The 25,183-nt window shown below is 48.8% G+C and overlaps 1 protein-coding gene across 1 annotated transcript in view; it reads left to right on the forward strand.

The window, feature by feature from the left end:
• The window catches only part of LOC138102919 (small conductance calcium-activated potassium channel protein 2-like), an 827,954-nt gene extending 803,462 nt beyond the window's left edge, over nucleotides 1–24,492 (forward strand). Inside the window, exon 9 of the mRNA XM_069000710.1 lies at nucleotides 24,208–24,492. Within this exon, the coding sequence (XP_068856811.1) occupies nucleotides 24,208–24,492 (285 nt within the window). The remainder of the gene's footprint in view (nucleotides 1–24,207) is intronic.
• Nucleotides 24,493–25,183: the final 691 nt, after the last annotated feature.

The raw sequence follows: 25,183 nt of genomic DNA on the forward strand, positions 1-25,183 counted from the left end.
CGTCTCTCTCTGGTCTGGTTTGGCCTGGAGGATGCCCTGCAGAGCTGAGCTGGAATCACGAGCTGATAATCACTAAAGAGCTGATAGCCTCTGCAAGGGCCCTCCTTTGCCAGCAGGTGAGAGGAAGACACTGGGCCTCGGGAAGGCGATCCCTTTCGGGACCATCTCTCCGGACCAGTCACCTCTTCCTGGGTCAGAGCCACGGACCCCCCCACCAGCTGAAATAACTGGCGCCCGAACAGCCCTGGACCCCGGGACCCCCGGATCCCGGACCTGGCCTGAGCTGCGTCTTGATCACCAAGACAGAACCAGCCGTTCGTGTGCTGACCCTCTGAAGATAGGCCTACGTTTTAGCAGGACTTTTGGACGAGGACAGTTCGAGACCCTCACCTCCCACCAAGGACTGAAGTCCCTGAGGATCGAACTGCCAGACCACCCCCCCAGCAGACCTTTCCAGGAGCCAGCCCCACCAGAAAACAGGATTTGTAAGTTTAAGTTTCGGGCTCTCCTTCTTTTGCGCGCATTTTACTTTTGGTTTGTTTTTTTTTTTTTTCTCTTTTTCTGCTGAGGGAGGGACTAAGATGGGACAAAGGCAAGCTAAACCCAGCCTTTCCCATTCTGAGAGAGACCTATACCCCTTTCTTCTGAATCTTCTCTTAAAATCTGACTTTAAATTCTCTAAAGGTATTCTTTCTAAGAAAAAGCTTAAATCTTTCAGTAATTGGATAGCTCTAAATTTCCCTGATGCTACTACAGATTCTGTTCTTTCTGATTCATTCTGGGACAGTGTGGGAAACAAACTGTATTCTTCTCAAGTCTCGGGAAACCTCTCCGTTTCCAAATTCATTCCTTTATTTCATTTACTGGTTAAAACGTGTCGTGCGAAACCCCCCTCTCCGCCAAAGCCCTTCTCTGCCCTTCCCCCCTCCCACCCCCCCTCTCCGCCTCTGGAAACGGCCAGCCAGAGCGCGGACTCGGCCGGCCGTCCCGACCCTGGCCCGGCCGGGGCGTCGGCCCCCCTACTTCCCTTCCCCGATCCCCTGTTCCCGGCGGTCCTCCCGGGCCCGCCCCCCCCCCGCTCGCCCCCTCGGTTCCGCTGCCACCCCCCAGGCAGCGCGCGCGGGATCCATCCCAGACCCATCCCCCCTTCCCGGGATGGATGCCCCTGAGCCGCCCCCAGCCCCGCCTCCCTGTGCCCCTGGTATCTCGCAGCCCTCCCCGCACGGCACCACCCTTCCCCCTCTCGCACCGGCCCGCGGTGCCTCCGACCCCCCCCACCCCACCGCGTCCCAGCCTCCTGCCGTATCCCTGCCACACGCGGCCCTGTTCTCCCCCCACCCCAGCACGGCGGCCCCGTCCCAGCGAGCCGCCCCGCCGCCGCTGCCCCCCCCTGCACCCACGGAGCAGCCATGGTACAACACGGGGCCCGTCCCGCAGAGCCCCGCGCATGCACTGTGGGGCCCAGAACAGGCGTCACGCCCCCCGCCAGCATCCGCCCCTCTCGCCGCTGGCGGGATCCAGCTATCCGCGGCACCGCCCCACGCTATCGCCCATAGACCCTGGCACGCGCCGGCACATCCGCTCCCCCCCTCCCCAGCTGCATCTTGCGCAATCCCCATTCCCCCCGCTGCTGCGCTAGAGCCCACCACCCCCCCCCACCCTCCTTTCGCCCATCCCGACTCCACATGGAATTGCGAAACCGGCACTACCTGTAACCCGACCTCTCCCCAAACGACCTGCTGCTGTACAACCTCTCCACCCCCATGCTGCCATAAAGAGACCCCTTCCCACCCCTCAAACCACCCCCGACCCCCCGCTATTCCCGACCTAGGTAAAGGAAAGTCGGCATTTCAAAAACGCCGCGCTACGCCCCCTGTATCCCAGCCCCGCCCTGCCACAGCTTATTCCTCCTGTTCAGATGACAGTAGCAGTGGCTCTGACTCTGAATCGGAGGACCGATGGGCACAGACACGCAGGGAAGCGAACCGGGAGGGAGATTGGGAATTGGCTCAGAAAATTTCAGCCTTTCCAGTCATTATAGGAAGAGGGAGGAGGGGTGGTCCAACTACAAAAATATGGGAACCTATCCCATACAAAGAAATCAAAGAGCTTTGCAAGGCAGCAAAAGAACATGGGAGAGGGTCACATTTCTTTAGAAACCTCTTGGAAGCCACTTTCTCTGCCTATACATTAGTACCACATGATATTAAAAACCTTATTAATTGCATCCTTTCCCCTGCTGAATATATGTTATGGGAAAGACATTGGAAAAGACATTTAAAAACACTGTCTGACACTTATGCTAAAGATGCAAATCAGACAGATTGGACAATAGAACAACTGGCTGGAGAAGGTGACCTCCAAAAACCCCTAGATCAAGCTACGACCTTACCTGAAGTAGCATTACAAGACATAGCTACTGCAGCTAAGACATCACTGTTTCTTACCCCTGATGATTCTGTTCCTACACAATATTTCTCTAACATCAAACAGTCAGCAAATGAAAGCTTCATTCAGTTTGTTGATCGTTTAAAAGCTAGCTTAGAAAAACAGATAGAAAGTCCAGATGGACGAAAGGAACTTTTGGGCAAACTTGCCATGGTAAATGCTAATGAACAATGTAAGAATATCTTGAGGGCCCTACCCATGGACACAGAACCTACAATAGAACAAATGATAGAGAGCTGTACTAGACACACATCCACAGAGAACACAATGACCCAAGCAGTTGTAAAGGGCATCACAGAGGGAGTTTCTGGTGCATTTGCTGCAGCAGTCTCTAAGGAGAACACCCGCTGTTTCTATTGTGGTGAACTTGGACACTTTATAAAGGACTGCCCACAAAGGTCACCCACCCAGGACCGTCGTGCCGCCTACCAAAGGCACCAGAGACAGCAACAGCACCAGCAGCGTCCAAAAAACTTCTATCGGAGCGCGGTGTCAAGGCCCCGCGCCCAGACAACAAATCAAAGGCCATACTACCCCGCCCCGGCTGTGAACTCCACATCGGACCACCGAGAGCAGACAACTGGACCTCACCCGGCACCATCATCCCAGGCGATCCCAGAACACATGAGAAGGATCCAACACACGGAGCGCTACCGATCGGGACCAGACGCCAACTGGTAACATCACTGCCATTTAACTTTGTTGACAAGCGTTTTTATCGTATTCCCACAGGAAAGTATGGACCGCATGACGGCCCATGGGACATTCTTATCCTAAGCGATACCATCCATGGTCCAGAACAACTCTTTGTATTACCTGAGATACAAACAGTGCAACCTGGACAAGAAATTCTTGTCCAGCTTTGCTGCACAGACATACCTTTCTTTCTCCCACAGGGAACACCAATTGCCCAAGCCTTTTTACTTCCACAGAACCGCCCAGAACAGCTTCCTCTCAATCCTACATCAATGTGGATAGAGATTGTGGGCTCAAATAAACCAACCATCGAGTGCAGCTTGTTCTGTAAAGGAGAGAGGGTCTACCGCCCAGGGATGCTGGACACCGGAGCAGACGTGACCATCATCGCCCGCTCCGAGTGGCCAGGGAATTGGGAACTGGAGCCAGTGGCAGGTATGATCTCCGGGATTGGTGGAGTTGCAGTGTCCATGAGAAGCAAACGAAATGTTGTCATTGAAGGACCTGAGGGCAAGATAGCGACCACCCGACCATTCGTGGTAAGAGCCCCCATCACCCTATGGGGCAGAGACCTTCTATCCCAATGGGGTGCCACTCTTACCATTCCCAGCCAGGATTTCTGACTGGGGCCACTGAGAAACGCGCGCTGCCATCTACTCCCCCGCTCACCTGGAAGACTGACAACCCAAAATGGACAAGGCAGTGGCCCCTTGAAAAAGAAAAACTCAGCGCGCTAGAAGCCCTGGTAGAAAAGCAACTTGCCAAAGGTCATATCACCGAGACCACCAGCCCTTGGAATTCCCCTGTCTTTGTGCTGAAAAAGCCCGGCACAAACAAATGGAGACTACTCCATGACCTACGAAAGATCAATGAGGTCATTGAAGACATGGGCCCCCTCCAACCCGGCCTGCCATCACCAGCGATGCTGCCCCGAGACTGGCTGCTGGCCATCATAGACATTAAAGACTGTTTCTTTAACATCCCGCTCCATCCCAAGGATGCACCACGGTTCGCCTTCTCCATCCCCTCTCTTAACGATGAAGCCCCACTCAGAAGATACCATTGGCTCGTCCTCCCACAAGGCATGAAGAACAGCCCGACCATCTGCCAGTGGTACGTCGCCCACATTCTGTCCCCCATCAGGAGCCTGTTCCCAGAGGCAATCATTTACCACTACATGGATGACATACTAATCTGTGCATCAGAAAAGACTTACTTGGACAGAACTCTTAAAAAGACAATTGAGGCCATAGAAGAAGCAGGATTTGAGATTCGTGAGGACAAAGTGCAGCACTCCAGCCCATGGACTTACCTCGGCCTCCAGATCCGGGAGAGAACCATCGTACCCCAGCAACTCGCCATCAAAAAGGACCCTAAAACCCTAAGGGACTTACACAGCCTGTGCGGATCCATAAATTGGATACGCCCCCTACTGGGAGTCACAACAGAAGACCTTGCTCCTCTCTTCAACCTCCTCCATGGCAGCAAAGATTTGGACTCTCCATGCGCCCTCACACCTGAAGCCCGAGATACCATCGCCAAAGTCCAGGAAGCCCTGTCTTCACGCCAAGCCCATCGCGTTGAACCCAGCCTGCCTCTTCAGTTTGCAGTTTTGGGTAAAGCTCCCCGTTTCCATGGACTAATCTTCCAATGGGACCCTCAACTCAGAGACCCTTTGCTGATACTTGAATGGGTCTTCACAAGCCATCAACCTACAAAGACATTAACCACCTTCCAAGAAGTAATGGCACATTTAATAAAAAAGGCCAGAACTCGTCTCCGCTCTCTTGCAGGGTGTGAGTTCACATGCATATACTTGCCATTGACCACTGGAGATCTGAAGCTGTTGCTCCAGACTAATGAGAGCCTCCAGTTGGCCCTAGATAGCTACACAGGCCAAATTTCCATTCACATGCCAAAACATAGACTTTTCTACCGTGATGCAGCTTTTAATTTGATTCCAAAATTAATCCAAAGTAGAAAACCTCTTAAAGCTCTGACCGTCTTTACCGATGGGTCAGGTTCGTCACATCGGTCTGTCCTGACATGGAGACAACCCAATACCCAAAAATGGGAATCTGATATCCAAATAGTAGAGGGATCTCCACAGATTGCTGAGTTAGCAGCTGTCGTCAGAGCCTTTGAGAAGTTTAAAGATGAACCTTTTAATTTGGTCACTGATTCGGCTTATGTCGCTGGTATAGCTATGAGGGCTGAACATGCTTTTCTAAAGGAGGTCTCCAACAAAAAATTATATCAATTGGTCTCTACATTAATCCATTTAATCTCACACAGAAAACAGCCCTACTACATTATGCATGTGAGGTCACACACCGACCTCCCTGGTCCCATTGCCGAAGGGAACAGGAGAGCAGATGCACTGGCCATGCCAGCAGAGACTGCAAACGTCCCTGACATCTTTGCCCAGGCGAAGTTGTCACATGCATTTTTTCACCAAAATATTCCTGCCCTCGTCAGAATGTTCAAGCTTTCAAAAGATCAAGCAAAAGCGATCATTGCAACGTGCCCGAACTGCCAGAACTACCAAATACCATCTATGGGTACCGGAGTCAACCCCCGTGGTCTGAACAGCTGCCAATTGTGGCAAACTGATGTAACACACTTCCCATCCTTTGGGAGATCCAAATATGTGCACGTGTCAGTTGACACATTTTCTGGGGCAGTGTTTGCATCAGCCCATGCAGGGGAAAGTGCCGTCCACGTCATCAAGCATTTCCTCCTTGCCTTCGCCACCCTGGGAGTCCCTGAAGAAATCAAAACAGATAATGGGCCTGCCTACACCTCTCATAAGCTAAAAGATTTCTTCAACCAATGGGGAATAAAACACAAGACAGGCATACCCAGCAATCCCACAGGACAATCCATTGTAGAAAGGACCCACCAAACCCTAAAAAGAGTCCTCAACCAGCAACGGAGAGAAACAGAAATCTTGTCTCCTGTTGAAAGACTCTGTAAGGCTCTCTATGTCATTAACTTCCTAAATGGTACGTCGTCAGAGCCTGACCCCCCAGTACTCCGCCACTTCTCAAATTCAACCCAAGCTAAGCTCACAGAGAAGCCTCCAGTGCTGGTAAAGGACCCTGAATCACACCAGGTCTCTGGGCCTTTCCAATTGATTACCTGGGGGAGAGGCTACGCCTGTGTCCAACTACCATCCTGCCCGAAGTGGTTCCCAGGAAAAAGTATAAAACCATACTTAGGCCCTACAAACACTGCTACCACAAACACAAAGAACTCTCCTGAGACAAATACAGGACCTCCCCAAAACCAGACCAGCTCGGCATGGAGACGAAAACGTCGCCAGATGCCCACCAACCAGGAAAAAGATCGTCCCACCACAAGGCAGCAGACGAAACAGAAAGCTGAACAAGAAGCTACAGCAAAAAGTCAGGCCGTAGGCCAGACACAGCCTGAAAAAACTGATCCTTAGTTTATATGTTATCACCCCTTGTTACCCCAAAATACCCCCTTCCCTCAACCTTTGTCAAACCTCCCTAAACCCCAAAACCTCCCCTCCCTCCACAGAGCTAACAAATCTTGCTTATATTCCCTCTCAGAAGCCCCATCCCCGCCCAAAGATGAAATTTATCTACGTTGATGCTGTCCTCACCGCTGCCTCGATGTTCTTCGCCGTACCACACGCCTTCAGCTGGCTTGTCCCACAGCCTAGCCATAATGTTTGGGTGACCTTAGCAAAGACACTCAATCAAGACAATCTGTGCCTGTCCATGGGAAGCGTAGACAACCCACTCTCTACGTGCCTGGTAGGAATTCCCTTAGTAGCAGATGATTGGCCCATCACTAACTCAGAACTCCTCCGCACCACAGGTAAGAGGCCCAACCCGGTAGATACTTGGGATGAGTGGACAAAGATTCTGCCAAATGCTCGAGATGAACCCCAAGAATTAAACCTGCTGGGGTCCTCCAAAGCAACATATTGTGTCAAATTTTACTTTAGACTACAAAGCCAACGCTGGCCAGGGATTGACCAAGCAAAAAATACATACAGAAAAGACATATCGCCATCTAACAAAGCCTATAATAGTCAAGATTGGTGCAATTACACCAGCCACGTACTCTCTGTGTCCACTCTCCACCCAAAAGTGTTGCCCCGGGGAGTCTTTCTTATCTGTGGTGACAGAGTATGGGCCGGGATCCCCTCACGCCTCCAAGGAGGCCCCTGTAGCCTTGGCAAGCTTTCTACTCTCACCCCAAATATTACATTGTTACATAATTGGAAACAAACAGACACATCAACACGTCAAAAGAGATCCTTTTCTGAGTTTGACGAAAGCTGTGACAGCCACATTTACAACTGGAATAAGGCAGGACAAGTTGCAGCTTCCGTATTCACCCCTTGGTTAGCTGCACTCAAGGCCCTTGGGGATATCAATCACCTAGGGTGTTGGCTAAGCAAACAAGCTAATGCGACATCTGCCGCCTTGAGCGATCTTTTAAGAGATGAGGAGACTACCAGACACGCAACCCTACAGAATCGAGCAGCAATAGACTACCTACTGCTTGCCCACGGACATGGCTGCCAAGACTTTGAAGGGATGTGCTGCTTCAATCTCTCTTCACACTCAACATCCATCCAGGCAAACATCCAAAAACTACAAGAACTAGTAAAGGACCTAAAAGTAGATAAGAGCCTAGACTGGGTCAAAGACCTTTTTGGACGATGGGGAATAACGGGATGGATTGCATCTTTGATTAAGGGAGTTTTGTGGGTATTCATTGTAATTATTATTGTGTTACTTATGTTCTCTTGCCTCCTACGTTGCTGCAGAAAGGCTGCTGGGAATGCCTTTTTAAATACAGAAGGGGGAGTTGTGGGATATGCCCAGCCCTTGCCCTGGAGGGATCCCTGCTGAGACAAGAGATTTTGCAATCGCCCAGCAGGACTCCCTGAAAGGGGCAGCCGCTTCTTGGGTCACGGCGAGGAAAAGTGGACCCACAATCCTTTGAGAGACACTATGCAGATCTTTCTGTAACCCATTGGTCCGTCCCAGACCCTCTGTAACCCATTGGTCCGTCCCAGACCCTCTGTAACCCATTGGTCTGTCTCAGACCCTCTGTAACCCATTGGTCCCCCGCTGATCCCCTGTATCCCTATAAAAGCCACCTAGCTCTGTGGGAGGGGGAGAACTCGTCCCTGGCTTCCCCTTCGCCGGAGGGGACCAACAATAAAGCTACCTCTGTGCGGAACCAGCCACACGGGCCTCTCGTCTCTCTCTGGTCTGGTTTGGCCTGGAGGATGCCCTGCAGAGCTGAGCTGGAATCACGAGCTGATAATCACTAAAGAGCTGATAGCCTCTGCAAGGGCCCTCCTTTGCCAGCAGGTGAGAGGAAGACACTGGGCCTCGGGAAGGCGATCCCTTTCGGGACCATCTCTCCGGACCAGTCACCTCTTCCTGGGTCAGAGCCACGGACCCCCCCACCAGCTGAAATACTGTATAATAAAGAGGTGTGTCGGTTTGGTCAAATTTAGAAATATATCCTCTGAGAGAAGGCACAACCACCCCTCCCCCACCAGGTTCAGGAAAAAATAAATTTTCCTCGAAGGAAAGTGAAAGAGATAAAAAACTATTTATTTAACAAACACACGGGAAAAGCTAAATAATAAAACCCCTCATCCAGCTGAGAGAAACCTGGAAAAATTTCAGAGTCCTTCCGTAGATCTCTCTCTCCCCCTCCTTGGAGCTGGGACAGGGTGGTGGGCTCACCTCCAGGGCCAACGCCTCAGTGGAAAGTCCTCCCAATGTATCCTGATGTTGAAACCGTCCAACAGAGAGAAAAAGGAAAAAAACAAAGTCCCAGGAAAACAAAAGTTCAACTCTCCGAAGGAAAAAGAGCTGAGGAAAAAAACTGCCTAAAGGTGGCTGGAAAGAAAAGCAAGCCGGGTGCTTCCCTTCCCTCCTGCTCTCCTGCCGCAGCTGAAAAAAAAGTCTCTATCTCTGTGTGACCTTGAACAAGCTGCAGACTGCTTTGAAAAAGTTTTGCTCAGTTTTTCCTCCCCCCTCTCAGGCTCAGTTTAAAGGCATAGAAAGGTACAAAAATTAATTTCTGGGCATAGGGCAGCGATATGGGATACACAACATAAAGTCACCCCAAGACAAGAGGTTTCTTGTCAGACTATGCTGTGAGGGACTATAGTTCACTGGCCTTCACAGAGACGGAACTTAGGGGTTGTGGTTTTTCATTTCTGTTCTCTTATGAAGCAGTGACTTTAGACAAATAACTACGGTCTGTATTTGTTCCAAGTTTTTATAATGAATAATATCTGCCCACTTGGCTGATATAAGGATTTGTTATTCTTTTTTAAAGCTATTTGAGATCAACTAAAAGAGACTATTAAATTGCACACACACTCACATGAAAAGGTGATAAGGAAGATAACAGATACATATAGTATAATAAACAGAAGTGGTTTCTCTTCCATGGTAGCCACTCTGTATTTTTAATTTCCCTACCCTTCCATTTTCCCACACTCATTCCTTCCCAAATCACCTAGACTCCTCCCTTTCCTGGCCTTCCCTAAATATCCTGAGTCCTGTGCAATCCCAAAATACTCTTCCCCTGCCTCCTATCACGCCCCATACCCCAAGGCAGCAACACCCCTCAGTCGAAAACATGTTCCAACATTGACTCATCCTCATGAGTTTCACATAAGGGCATTGGGGCTGAGGGTCTCCTCAGACAACTCTGTAAGAGGCCTGGACAGGGAGTTCCTTCCTCTGAATCCTTAATCTGGGTTCCTACATGCCTTTGCAGGACCCAGCAGGCAGGCATGCAGCAGCATGGTGACCACCTGGCAGAAAGCCATGTCCTCTGTTTCTCCTGAGCTTCTAGCACCCAGTATAAGTTCAACCAATGCAGTCACACAGACAGATCTCCTGTCAAAGCATGTGACCACACAAGCTTCAGATTATGGGGTGTGTACAAGGATATTCCTGGAAATAAAGGGTGATGGTAAATGCCTGTGGGAAGTGTGACCAGGTAGATTAACTGCTCTGCCTGGTGGCCCAGCTTCAGGAGGAGGTGGGCAGACTGAGGAGTCCAAGGAGATTAGCCAAGCTGTGCTCTGCCATCTCTGGTACACAGAAGTCAACTCAGCGTGGTGACTATGGAGGTAGGTCCAAGATCTGTTCTGTACCAGGAGGAAGAAAGCATTACAAGGGATAGGGAGGGGTGGAGGCAAGTTACTGCATGGAGCTCTAAGAGGAACCCCTCCTTACCCTTTCAGCTACCTTTGCAAAACAAGTATGAGAACCTGGGTATGGTAGACGAAGTGCATAATGAGACAGAAGAGGAGTAACCTATGCAAGCACTCTCACCAAGATCAGGTCAACCAACCCACAAGACCTGCATTAAGAGCACTGCTGAGAAAAAACAATGGCAAGTTATGGTCATTGGTGACTCCTGAGTAGAACAGAAGCACTGATTTGCAGAATGAATGCTCTTTTCAGGGAAGTTTGCTGCCTCCCTGGGGCCTGAATCAGGGATATCACCAGACAACTGAAGGACTTAGCATAGCTTTCAGCCTATTACTCAGTCTGGTTCTTTCGTGTTGCAACAAAAAGTCCAAGGTCAATCAAAAGAGATTTCAGGGCCCTGGAAAGAGTTCTAAAAGATTCAGGGGCACAGGTAGTGTTTTCCTCGATCCCTCCAGTAATGGGGAGAGACTTTGGAAAAAATAGACAAACCCAAAATACCAACACCTGTGACTTTGCATTTGTGGACACTGAAATTGTAAGGGAACAATTGTATCAGCTGAATGTTCATAAATTCACGGGCCCTGCTGGGATGGATCCTGGAGTACTGAAGGAGCTAGCAGAAGTTATGGCAGGATCCATCTTGATCATCTACCCAAGATCTTGGGAGTCTGGGGAGGTCCCTGATGAATGGAAGCTAGCCAATGTTATTCTAATTTTCAAGAAGGGTGTGAGGGAAGACACTGGAAACTACAGACCTGTTAGTCTACCCTCAGTACCTAGAAAAATTATGGAGAAGATCATACTGGGTACCATTGAAAGGCATTTAAAGGACAATGCAATCATCAGGCACAGTCAACATGGGTTCACAAAGGGAAAGTCACGTTTAACTAGTGATAAGGTCATCCGCCTAGTGGATGAAGGGAAGGCAAGTGATGTAGTTTTTCTGGACTGTTTACTAGTGGTATTCCTCAGGGCTCAATTCTAGGGCCAGTTCTATCAATGATCTGAATGCAGGAGCTGAATGCACAATTAGCAACTTTGCTGATAATACTAAACTGGGAGGTGCTGTTGAATCTTTTGAGGGATGAGAGGCCTTGCAGATGGATCTAGATTGGAGGATTGGGCAGTCATCAATGGCATGACATTTAACAAGACCAAATGCTGGATTCTGCACCTGGGATGGAGTAACACTGGGCACAATTATAAATTGGGACAGGAGTGTCTTGAGAGCAGCGCTGCAGAAAGGGATCATAGAATCATAGAATCATAGAATCATAGAATCATAGAATCATAGAATCTGCTGATTTGGAAGGGACCCTCAAAGATCATTGAGTCCAACTCCTGGCCCTGCACAGCACCATCCCCAAGAGTCACACCATGTGCCTGAGAGTATTGTCCAAACACTTCTTGAACTCTGTCAGGCTTGGTGCAGTAACCACTTCCCTGGGGAGCCTGTTCAAGTGCCCAACCACCCTCTGGGGGAAAAACCTTTTCCTGATATTGAAACTAAACCTCACCTGACTCAGCTTCTTGCCATTTCCTCGAGTCCTGTCACTGGCCATGAGGGTGAAGAGATCCGTATCCCCCCCACCGCTTCCCCTCATGAGGAAGTTGTAGACAGGGATGAGGTCTCCCCTCAGTCTCTGCTTCTCCAGGCTGAACAGGTCAAGTGCCCTCAGCTGTTCCTCATACAGTTTCCCCTCAAGGCCCTTCACCATCCTCGTTGCCCTCCTTTGGATACTCTCTAATAGCTTTGTATCTTTCTTATATTGTGGTGCCCAAAACTGCCTCCAGGACTCAAGGTGAGACTGCACCAGTGCAGAGCAGAGCGGGACAATCCCCTCCCTTGCCTGGCTGGCGATGCTGTGCTTGATGCTCCCCAGGACACAGATGTCCCTCCTGGCTGATGCCTTGAGAGGCCTCCTAGAAACAGAGTAGACAGGAGTAAGGGAATAAATGTAGGTATTTATTTGAAAGGCCTTCAAAGGTACACCCTGGGGAGCCTGAAGCTATTCTCAAAATGGACCCCAAGATGGACCACAGGTCATGAGTTCTTCACTCTTTTATAGGTTTGGTTCATTTGCATATCAGGGTTAATTCTCCAATTAAAGCTTCAGTTTTCCCCTCAGCTTACCCCCCCCCCCCCCCCCTTAGTGGCTCTTTAGTTTATACTTTTGGCCTAGGACAGTCTTGGTGTCCTTGGAAAGCAGGCCCAGAGAGGCTTTGTTATATCTACCTAGCATGAGAGCAGAAATTAACAGGCTACAAGAAACTTTCAGAGTTACACACTAAGCAGTACAGAATCTGAAAAATATAAAAGTTAAAACCTAAGGCATCATGGCTGCCAGGGCACACTGCTGACTCATATTCAACTTGCCATCGACCAGGACCCCCAGGTCCCTTTCCGCAGCACTGCTCTCCAGCCTCTCATTCCCTACTCTATACACACAACCAGGGTTGTCCTGTCCCAGATATAGAATCTGGCACTTGCCCTTGTTAAATTTCATAGAGTTCATAAACTTTATACCGTTGGATCTGGGGGTGCTGGTTGACAGCAGGCTCAGTATGAGTCAGCAGTGAGCCCTGGCAGCCAAGAGGGCAAACTGCATCCTGGGGTGCATTAAACACAGCATAACCAGCCAGTCAAAAGAGGTGATTATCCCACTGTATTCAGCGTTGGTGTAGCCTCACCTTGAGAACTGTGTGCAGTTCTGAGCCCCACAATTTAAGAAGGATATGAAGTTACTTGGTGTTGGAGACTGAAATGTTATAATTTATGGCTTAAACATCTTCATGAAGGACTTTTGCCTATTATAGCAAAACTGTACAAAAGCTGCAGAGAAAACCACCACACCCTGACTAAGGCCCTGGATCAAGCTTATCCCCTTCGGGCTGGAAACCACAGTCCCAGGGCTATCAGCTGCTAGGCTCAAACAGACCCTCACATCAAAGGGTGGGGGGGAGGAGAGGTTTTGGGTGTGTAGTAAAAAGCCTCTGGTCAGAGGCAGTGAACGCCCATCCTCTGCTGTGCAAAGGAGCCCAGCTGCAGGGGCCCCTTCACCCCAGGAAAAGCCGCATCCACGTGAAGGACAGCAGAGGGGCTGTCATGGCCTATCAAAGGTCCCCCCCAAAGGGGTCCCGAGACCCTGCACCAGAGCACTGCAACATGATGCAACAGATCCACAATGTTGCAAGGGACAGTGTCAAACTTGCCCTCCCCGTGGGAGGCATGTGGGCGTTTCCACCTGGCCCAAACATATATTAATCCATGAGATTCTAAACTTTTCGGCAGTGGGTGGTGGGGGACCCTCACTGCAGTGGTACCGTCCCGTGGCTAGCGATTGTCCTGGTACCATGCAAGCTGCTTCTTGCTCTGAGTGGGACAGATGGAGTCCGATCGCAGCGCACGGGGGAATGGGCAAATCCCCAGTTCAGGTTCGCCTCGCACCCCGATGGCTGATGCGCGCCGAGGAGGTAGGGAAAAGCGGACGGCCTCTTGTGGGAAAAGAGTTTATTCCAGGGCAAGATCCTGCAAGGACAGAAAGAGCAAGAGCAAGAACGCAGCCAGGCAAGGCAGTTTATACCCTGACAAGCAGGCATGGAAAACACACAGTAACCAATGAAACATCAGCTAGGGGGTGTTACCGGGGCAGGGAGAAGAGATTACAGACAATGGAGGAAGGGGTAGGCGGGGAGGAGTAACATGGACTAATCAGATGCTCAATAACTTAGAGCTTGCCCTGGGTCACTCTGGGAAAGCAGCTGGATATGGGGGAAGGGAGATATGCAGCTGAAAGGTAAGGCATGGATTTATGTATTTTTCCCAGCCTTATGAATGCTCAGGGCTTTTGGGGCTGGCCCTGGGGATGGTCATGGTTCACTGCAACATCTCCCCCTTTTTTATTATTTTGAAACAGATGGTGGTAGGTGTGGGAAGTTAGGGAGTAGGGTAAAAGGGAAAACATTCAGGGAAAGGGAACAGCAGGAAGAGGGTGGCAAGTTCTTCAGATGGCATCCGGTGTCGGTGCCTCTTCCAGGCGGTGGCTTTGGGGTCATCACTGTTCAGTGAGGTCGGGTGCTGCTTGATGAACTTTGCTGGCACCCACTTTGGTCCAGCTGGGGTTGACATGGCAGCATACCCCCTCCCCCAAGCTAGTAACTTGAACGGGCCCTCGATTTTATGTGTTTCAGGGTCTTTGACCAGCACCAGCGGATTTTTTTACAATTTAGCTCTGGTTGAATTTTTAAAGTGCCGGTATACGGGGGGGGGGGGGGGGGGGAGGTGGGCTCTTTGAAGGAACAATTTAAAAAGTTAATGGTGAAGAGAGCCCTGCAGAGTCACTCAATGGGCGAATTAGTCTCTGCTCCGCCTCGCTGCTGGGCAAGGACTCTTTTGAGCGTCTGATGGATATGCTTGACTATAGACTGGCCCGTGGGAGAAGAAGGGATACCCGTAGTGTGGCGAATTCCCCACGTGTCAAAGAACTGGTGGAGGTTCTTCGAGACGTATGCTGGACCATTATCTGTCTTGATTTCTGCTGGCACTCCCAGAGTGGCGAATGCCAGCAGAAAGTGTTTGATGACATCTTTTGCTTTCTCCCCACAATGGGAAGAGGCAAAAACTGCTCCTGAGAAGGTGTCTATGGAGACGTGGACATACTTAGACCTCCCAAACTTGGGGACATGAGTCATGTCAGTCTGTCACATCTGGCAGCTATTGAGACCGTGTGGACACACACTGGACCCTAGGGATGGGATCTGATGCTTTTGACAGTCAGGGCAAGTCGCCACAATGGCCTTAGCTTGGCTGCGCGAAAGACGGAACATGCGAACCAAAGCGGGGACATTTTGATGGTATAATCAATGGCTCAACTTTGCTTGTTGGAACGTTCCCGGTAGCAATGCAAATTGTACCAGGGCGGCCAAGGCGTCGGCATTCTGGTTCCCCTCCACAATAGGACCTGGGAGATCGGTGTGTGACCTCACGTGCATTACATAATAGGGCTGCTCCCAGTGGGACAGCAGAAAGACAAGCTGTGAGAGCAAGTCATATAATTTAGGATTTGAGACCTCTTTGAGCATTGAGTGCTCTGCTCTCTCCACCACTCCAGCCACATAAGCCAAATCAGTGACAATGTTTATTGGTTCTTTTTGGAATCACTCAAAGGTCCTGACTAGTGCAGCTAACTCTGCAATTCGAGAAGATCCCTCAACTACTTCAACAGCTTTTTCCCACTTAGATGTTTGGGGGTTCTTCCAAGTCAGAACAGATCTACGAGAAGCCCCTGACCCATCTGTGAAAACTGTCAGGGCTCGAAGTGGTTTGTTGCTTTGAAACAATTTAGGAACTAATTTGAAATTAATATTAAACAATTTATGTAGCGGGTGGTGGCTAGAGAGTTGCCCCAAGTAGCTATCCAGGGCAAACTGGAGGCACTCGCTGCTCTGCAGAGCAAAATCAACATCATCTAATTTGAATGGCATGTAAATGCACACGAAATCACACCCTGCAAGAACACGGAGATGAGACCTGGCCTTTCTTATCAATTGCGCCATCAATTCTTGTGGCATGGTAATGCTTTTGGATGGCTTATGAGGCAAGAACACCTTCTCTATGATTAGGAGGGGGTCCTTGATCCTCTCATCCCACTGAAAAATAAGGCCTTGCAGGTGTGGTAGCTGGCCCATAATTATGAATTTGAACTGCAGGTCTGGTACCATCTGGTGTGCCTGCTTGGTGGAAAGAGCTTTTTGGACCTTACCAATGGCCTCTCACACCTCTGAGGTTAGGGATCAGGGAGAGTCCAACCCAGCATCACCTTGCAGCCGGTTAAAGAAGGGGGCGAGGCTTTCTGTGGAGATCCCTAACAGGGGCCGGACCCAGTTCTCTGTACCACACAGTTGCTGAAGGTCGCAGAGGGTCCGGGGCTCGTCAGCTATGACAAGCTGTTGGGGAGCGATGGTCATCTCATGGATCCGGAGGCCAAGGTAGGTCGGGGGCACAGGCGCTGGACCTTGTCGGGATGGACTACAAAACCTGCGGCTTCAATTGCTCGAATTGTCAGATCTAGGGTTAGGTCTAAGCACGTCTCATCTGGGGCACACACAAGGATGTCATCCATGTAATGAAGGATGATTGCCTTTGGAGCCTGATTCCAGACAGGGGACAGGACCCGCGCAACATACCATTGACAAATGCTGGGGCTGTTTTTCATGCCATGGGGCAGCACTGTCCAATGATATCTGCACATGGGGGCTTGCCGATTAACAGACGGCACTGAGAAGGCAAATCTAGGAGCATTGTTGGGGTGTAGAGGTATGTGGAAAAAGCAGTCTTTGATGTCTATGACAGCTAGCTTCCACATACTTGGGAGCATTGACAGCGAGGGCATTCCTGGTTGCAGGGACCCCACGTCTTCCATGAATGAGTTCATTTTTCTCAGATCGTGTAAGAGTCTCCACCCGTTTCTTTTCGATTTTGGGAGAACGAACACGGGAGAATTCCAAGGGCTATTAGTTGGAACTATGTGGCCCTTGGAAAGTTGCTCCTCCACGAGGGACTCGAGGGCGTGAAGTTTCTCGATGGATAACAGCCACTGTTCCACCCATATGGCTGTTTCCATTAGAGAATTAATGCGTGGGTGGTCGCGCTCAACAGTGGCCCACCCTAAAAACCCTGGGCTGCTGGAACACTAACTCGAGTTCCCCACTGGGACAAGGTATCCCTACCCCACAGGGTAAACCCTGTGTCAATAACAAAAGACCGGATGGTAACCAAATTGCGTTCCGGGCCCTGGATGGTCACATTTTGTGTGCTCCTTAAAGCTGTAGCTTTACCCCCAATCCCAGCAATGTTCCCGGCCACTGACTCAAGTTCCCATGTCTGGGACCACTCTCTGCGAGAAATTACAGTGACGTCTGCCCCGGTATCCACCATACCTGGCATGCGAACTTGCTCACTCCCTTGGCTCAACTCACACTTGAGAATTGGCCTATTGGGTCCCATCACTTCTGCCCAGAACACTTGTGGCTCTTGCTGGGTTGTTAGGCAACCTTTTGGGATGACTCATCCTTGTGCGATTGTAGAAACTTCTGGAATAAAAAGAGGAGCATGATGACATTCAACCAGGGACACAAGCCCCCCCCCCCCCCCCCCCCCCATCGGTGGTAAGGATGGACGGGAAGACTTGAACTCCCGGGTAGTCCGATGCTGCAAGTTCAGTAATAAACATCTGACTCCGGCGGGATGGGTATCGCCACTCGGGCCGGAACAAGTCTATCACCAGTCTGTTTAACAAGGAGGCGGGAGGTTAGGGTGATTAGCACCATCTTCCCCATCTTCCAGGTGTAAAACTGAACTACTGCATCAACCAGCTCAGCTTCAGTCCAGTCCTGTAAATTGTCCTTTTTTGATGTTACAGCAGCTCCATTTATGTCCTCATGCAGAGCTGCATCGCGCTGTTTGCTCAGTTTCCCAAGGGTGGTGCTTGGGCGTTCTGTTGGTGGCTGCAGCAGCATCCCTGCCCTGGGTGGCCCGAACCTGGAATAAAAGGCTCAGGCACAGGTGTTACTGCCTGGGGTTCTTTGCATCCCTTCGCCCAATGCCCCAGCCTCCCACAGCGGTGACACCTGCTCTGGGATGGAGGCTTCCCTCCTTGACTCACCACCCCCACTACTTCCCCCTTTTATTATTTTGAATTTCGGGGGTGATTGACACCAGCTTTACACAGGTTTCTACCATTAGATCTAAGGTGGGAGGAGGATCTAAAGGTAGGGCTCTCAGAACTGCCTTGCAGGCTTCATTTGCATTAGAGAAGGCCAATTCAGTCAGCAGCTGCTGTTGGAATTCATGCCCCTCTGTCTGGGAACGAACAGCCTGTGTGAGGCGCTCTACAAACTCTACAAAGGGTTTTGATCACCCTTGCAAGACCTGTGTGAAGTGGGTCTTAGGGGCAGCAGTGGTGGGAGTAAGGAACAGAGCTCTCTGTGCAGCCTGCTTGATGTCCTGCAGGGCTGCTTCAGGGATATTAGCAGCTTGATCTTGGGGCTTACTCCAATCCTTTTCCCCACAAAGGTGGTCTAAAGAGAGCACTGCAAGTTGGAGATTGCTTTGGTAGGAAGCAAGAAGATCTCTCAATGCCCTTTTCCATGTCCTCTCCCAGAGAAGATATTCAGTTTGGGAAAGGAGGAAAGCCATTGCATTCTTAATGTCATGGGGAACCAAAACTCTAGGGGAGAAAGAGGCAAGAAGCAAGCTCCGAAAGTACTGGGACTCTCGACCAAACTCCTTCCTTGCTTTGCACAGCGCCTTTAAATTGGCATGAGGGAAGGGCTCCTGTCGGAGGTACGCTCCGGCTCGGTTGTACGCAACTGGTGCAGCCTGAACCTGAATTGCATCCCCACTTCTGGGTCCCAGACCGTGGGAACCGGAAGGGGAGGCGTGGGAACGAGACACTGGGAGGCAGGGGGTGGAGCTTTTGGGGCGGGGAGGAGCTGGCAGGGCAGAGCCAGGGAGGAGGAGGGGCCCAATGAGGTGGGAGGGGCCCGATGCAGGAATGCCCATCGACGCAGGAGGGGGAGGGACGGGGTGGAGAGAAGGGGGAGGAGCAGGAGAGGGGCCGAGGGCGGACCTGTGTGAAGCGGCGGGAAACTGGGGGGTCAGGGGACACAAAGTGGAGGGTCCTTTGTCCTCTCCCAAGATGGCAGGTACAGCCACGAGGTTACCGGCGCCATCTTGAGCAGACAAGAAGGGGTTGAGGGGACTCAAATAGGATGGGGGGGAAAACTGGGGCGAGAAGGGATTGGGGTCTGTGAAAGGCACAGCAGTTTGTTTCTCGGGAAAAACAGCGAATGAGGGAGAGGAGAAGGGGTTTAGGAAAGAGCCCATGCTGGGGTGCTCAAACCCAGCCTGGGGGGGGGGGGGGGGGAAGCGAGAAGCCTCCGGAGTGCCGGGAAGATGAGAGCATCCCTGCGCCTCTAGGCAGGTGGCCTCTCCGAGGCTAGTCCCGGCAGGGACAAGGGAGGAAGGAGGAGAGGTAGGGGGGCCGCAGCGGGGCCACTCCAAGCCCGGCGAGCCGCACTGGGCTCTCCATACCTGTATTTGGACCACCGCCCACCATACCACAGGGGTTTCACTCGCTTAGCTTGTTTGATTGCAGCGCATGTCTCACAGTCATGGATCACCTGGGAGATACTGTCCATGGTTAGATCCCCCCCTTGATCTCGTGCCCACTTATAGGTGGCATCTCTGCCCTGATGTCCTGAGGCATCATGGGCCCATCAAGCTAGGAACAACTCTCCTTTATGTTTCCAATCTAAGTCTTTCTGGGACACCTCTATCTGAGACACCTCTATCTTTGCAGTCTGATCTACCTGCTTGTTGTTTTGGTGTTCTTCATTAGCCCTACTCTTGGGGACATGAGCATCTACATGGCGGACTTTCACAACCAGCTTTCTTACTTGAGCAGCAATGTCTTTCCACTCTTCAGCAGCCCACATTATTTTTCCCCTATGCTGCCAATTAGCTTTTGCCCACTTTTCCGGCCATCCCCATAGAGCATTGGCTACCATCCATGAATCAGTGTAGAGGGATAGCTTTGGCCACTTCTCTCTTTCAGCAATGTCCAGGGCTAGTTGAAAAGCTTTGAGTTCAGCGAGTTGGCTCAATCCGCCTTCTCCTTCAGTAGCCTCTGCAGCCCGTCGTGTGGGACTCCATACAGCTGCTTTCCACTTTCCTTTCATCCCTACGATTCGACAAGAACCGTCGGTGAAAAGAGCGCAGCGTGTGTCTTCTGATGGCAGTTGGTTGTACGGTGGAGCTTCTTCAGCACGTATCACTTGTTCTTGTTCTTCTTCATCAGCAAGACCAAAGTTTTCACCTTCAGGCCAATTTGTGATTATTTCCAAAATCCCAGGGCGATTCAGTTTTCCGATACAAGCGTGCTGTGTGATGAGAGCAATCCATTTGCTCCATGTGGCATTGGTGGCGTGGTGGGTAGAGGGAACCTCTGCTTTGAACATCCACCCTAGCACCGAGAGTCAGGGTGCCAGGAGGAGTTGTGCTTCAGTGCTAATTACCTCTGAGGCAGCTTGGATTCCTTCATAGGCTGCCAAGATTTCCTTCTCTGTGGGAGTGTAGTTGGCTTCAGACCCTCTGTAGCTTCAACTCCAAAATCCTAGTGGTCGACCTCGAGTCTTGTGGAGGGTATCTTTTCAGCTTTATACCGGCTAGCGCTTGTATTTCAATGCCTTAGAAAGCCTCAAGCAGCCTAGAGAGGTAGTACAGGCAATCTAGCACTTTAGTAGCTCTAAAATCGGTACCTGTATCAGCTGCAAAGCAAATACCAGCAGTAGAAGCAAAGAGGGAGAAATATAGCTCCCTGCCTGCTCAATTTCCTGCAGTTAGAAGCTTTAAAATGAGACAGACAACCAGTGATGTTCACAGGAAAAGCTGAGCTGAGAGAGAGGGTGGAGCCTCCCCTCGACTATCTTTTATTCGGAGAAGAGGAAAGGGGAGGACTGGGGCGGACGCGGGGTGAGCGGCCAATCAGACACTGCTAAAGAGTTTGAGTTACATTTGGTTTTGCCCGCGCTTAGAACAAAGGAGCTCGGAGCACATGGGCAGGAGCAAGTGTCTTTGGGAGGGGGAGGGGGAGGGGAAGCTCAGAACAGGCAGCAACAGAGTCTCACCAGGCACTTTCTGCCAAAGGCTCCAGGACAGACCATGGCTCGCGGCTGCAGAGTAGAGCACATTCTTTACTTCTCGTCCTGTCCTGACTGAGCCAAGGGGTGGTCAGCAAGACCCACTCACCGTTCAACAGCCCCATCTGGCCTGTGCACAAATCGGAAGGAGAATGGAGATTGTCAGTGGACTATCGTGCCTTGAATGAAGTGACTCCACCATTGAGCGCTGCAGTGCCGGACATGTTGGAGCTCCAGTACGAGCTGGAGTCGAAAGCAGCACAGTGGTATGCCACCACTGACATTGCTAATGCATTTTTCTCCATTCCTTTGGCACCCGAGTGTAGGCCTCAGTTTGCCTTCACCTGGAGGGGTGTGCAGTACACCTGGAATCGATTGCCCCAGGGGTGGAAGCACAGTCCTATGATCTGCCATGGACTGATCCAGATGGCACTAGGAAAGGGTGAGGCTCCAGAACATCTGCAGTACATTGATGACATCATTGTGATGGGGAACACCGCAACAGAAGTGTTTGAGAAAGGAGAGAGAATAATCCAAATTCTCCTGGAAGCTGGTTTCGCCATCAAGAAGAGCAAAGTCAAGGGACCTGCTCTTTCTCTCTTTCTCTCTCTCTCTCTCTTTCTCTCTCTATTTCTCTCCCTCTTTCCCTCTTAAAATATATCACTTTTTTTGGTACCAACATCTAACCTCATTTGGTTTTAATGAAGTTTTGCGGTATATTTTGAACCTTTCTCGGTTCAATCCGTTTTATTCACAGACTTAGTTTTCTTTGCTCTTCTGTATTTAAACTGGTTTGTAACACTTGGATGCATCCAAAGGAGGGCAACTAAGTTGGTAAAAGGCATGTCCTATGAGGAGCAGCTAAGGACACTGGGATTGTCTAGTTTGGAGAGAAGAGGGATGAGGGGTGGCCTCTACAGCTTCCTGAGGAGAGCAAATGGAGAGGGAGTTGCTGATCTCTTCTCCCTGGTATCCAATGACAGGATGGATGGGAATAGTTGAAAGCTGCATCAGAAGAGGTTCAGAGTGGACATTAGGAAGCGTTTCATTACTGAAAGGGTGGTCAAACACTGGAACAGGCTTCTTAGAGAAAGTAGTTGATGCCTGTGGATGCTAAAAGGCAGGAGCAGAGGAATTTTCCAGCTGCTGAAGCATTTGTGAAGTTTTTCCTTTCTCATGCTTTAGCTGAGAAACAGAGAAAGATGGTTTGGTAAACTATCCACAGGTGCAGGATGTTGTGAGAATAATGGAATTGTTTTCAGTCTTGTGAGAATAATATTTTGAAATGGGTGGTTATACCCCTCAGCCACTCACTGTGGTGGGTGGCTAGCCAAGGGGCCAATCATGTAATTTCTCTTTTGCAATCCATGCTATAAAAGATGGGTTTTTGGCATTAAAGGGGTTGGCTTCAACCATCTTCTCTGACCTGAAGTTATGTTGTTTTTCGCCGTCCCTGTGCAACAGCAACAGGTGCCCATGCCTGTCAGTGTTTAAGATGCATTTGGACAATGCCCTTAATAGTATGCTTTAACTTTTGGTCAGCCCTGAAGTGGTCAGGAAATACAACAAGATGATTGTTGTAGGTCCTTTCCAACTGAACTATTCTATTTGATTCAATTCTATTCTGCCTCTGTGCTCGTGGAGATGGGATGGTTATGGACTGCTGGCTCCTTTTATGGGCCTGAGAGTAGCCAGTATTATTCAGATCCCCCACCCGTCACTGTCTGTCTCTGCTCATTTGTGGGTGTGCAGATTAGAATTTTATCACATAACCTAACACACACTACTTGCCTGTTGTTAAATGTTGCATTTTAAAAAAACATAAAACAATAACAAGATTTACAGTGCTGAGCTGAGAGCATTCCATGCTTCACATTAGACTGCAATAGTTATTTTATATGAACTTAATTTGAATCTTCATTAGAAATATTTATACACTTTTCCCCAGGGTTTCTCATACGAATGTCTTCAGGCACTTCAAAACCCAGATCAATTTAAAGTGCAACATCAAAGCAAACTTTCAGTGTTTGTTCCTCTTTTGTAGTAGAGAAACACCTGACAACTTCAGTTACCGAAAATACATTTCACTCTGCTTCTGGCAACTGATAAGGACTTTTCAGATATTATTAAGTGTAGATTTGTTTTCTTTCAACAATTATGCTATCATCTTGATACAGGACAGAGAAAATGCATTATAGACACTTATCTGATATTGCTGTGCTTTAAACTTCCGGTAGTCATTCAATTAATGTTTCATTCCTTTATAATGGATTATAAACTTCAGTCAGTTTATCTACTGAATTATGACCAGTTATTTTAAATTTTGATTATGTCTAATCTGAAGTCTCAATCTACAAGAGGGAGAAATCCAGTCATTAGTTTTAGTAATTTCCCTGCATTAATTATAAAAGAAACAAATGGAAGTCAAATAGAAACTTACAGACTTTATGAATTAACATACTTCAGATTTCATTTGTACTAAGAATTATGACATTTTAAAGTTTACCCGATTGACTTCCTGTTACCAAACACCATTTTGCAGAGGACAGATAGATAGGGGAAGGTAGAAGTAGAGGAGCGTACACTTGTTTTTACTCCTTGCTCTACATTTCAAAAACAATCCACTCAACTACTCTTATTACAACAGGTTCAAGCACAGTATAAGGAGAAAACAAGATAATTGTTTTCTATTTAAAAGTATGAAGGTATTTAAAAATCAGAGGAAAAGGAAAAAAGTGAAGGGTGCATCACCGTGCTTTGAAAGCCTTGTTCTCCTTGTGGCTTACACAACTAATCCTGTTCACAAATCTTATGGTGGTGAATTTCTAAGCATCTAAACTTCTAAAAGGGTCAGGCGTTTCATCAAATTCAATAAGAGCTTGACATTTAAAATGCAACTCACAATATCAATGTTACATTTCCGCTCAACAAATTTATCACCAGTAGGGTCTGTCATACATCTGAAAGTAAAATTATTTCAAAAGACTAGATCTTGTTAGAATATTCATATCTTCTTTTTGTGAAATGCAAAAGCATTTAAGGTAAGAAACCTTGTTGAGTTGCACTGCACGTTACAATATCTGTAAGATGTCTCTAAACCTTTTTTACATCCTTGTACTTTCAGACTCAAAACATCATGTATGACATGATTTCTGACTTAAATGAAAGAAGTGAAGATTTTGAGAAGAGAATTGTTACTCTGGAGACTAAACTGGAAACTCTAATTGGCAGCATTCAAGCTCTCCCTGAACTGATTAGCCAGACAATCAGCCAACAACAGAAGGATCTCCTCGAGGCTCAGATACAAAATTATAAACATTTTGCCTACAGTGCTGAGCGATCATGGTCTTTGTCAAGAAGAAGGAGATCCTCCTCCACAACACCACCAACTTCATCAGAAAGTAGCTAGAAGAGAATAAGTTAATCACCTTTTGCCATCATATGGTCAATATTTTAGCTTTTATTGTAAAACCCTATGGTTCTAATCAGTGTTATCTGGGTTCTGCTGTCAGAATCCTGGAAACCTGGACACAATATTAAAGGCCAAAATGAGTGAAAACTGTTTTCCCCCTCTCCTCTCAGATGCACAGTGAATGCAGTAATTATTGCTATATTAGAGTGTTTCTCCTGTAATTTCGCTAACTATATTAATGCACTTCAAACAAAATTTTTCCCACAGTATATAATAATAACAATGTAAAGGGTTATTTCTGCACAGATTTGTTTGCTTACTTGGACTTTAACAGTTAAAAAAAAAAGCAAATGATCAAAAGACTTAATTCTAAAACTTTAAGTACCAAAATTCAAGTGTAATTATACTCTAGGTATGAAAATGCATTCTCTAAACTTTGCACTGGAGGGGGGAAAAATAAAAATCAAACAAAAAAATTTTAAAAATTAATGTTCATCTAAAAGTGTGCTTTGTATGTATAGTCATTTTAAAAGGTCACTGAGAATTTCAGTTTCTGAAGTGATTAATTAAAATTAAAATTTATGTAAGAAATCAGAAAGACAGTAATGCACAAAGAGCAGAGACATGTTAGGCAAGACAGAAGAGTTGTTCTCTCAAGCAATCAAAATTCCACAAACCATAGTCTGAA

The sequence above is a fragment of the Aphelocoma coerulescens genome, assembly GCF_041296385.1.
Source record: "Aphelocoma coerulescens isolate FSJ_1873_10779 chromosome W unlocalized genomic scaffold, UR_Acoe_1.0 ChrW_unloc_scaf_5, whole genome shotgun sequence".
NCBI lineage: Eukaryota > Metazoa > Chordata > Aves > Passeriformes > Corvidae > Aphelocoma > Aphelocoma coerulescens.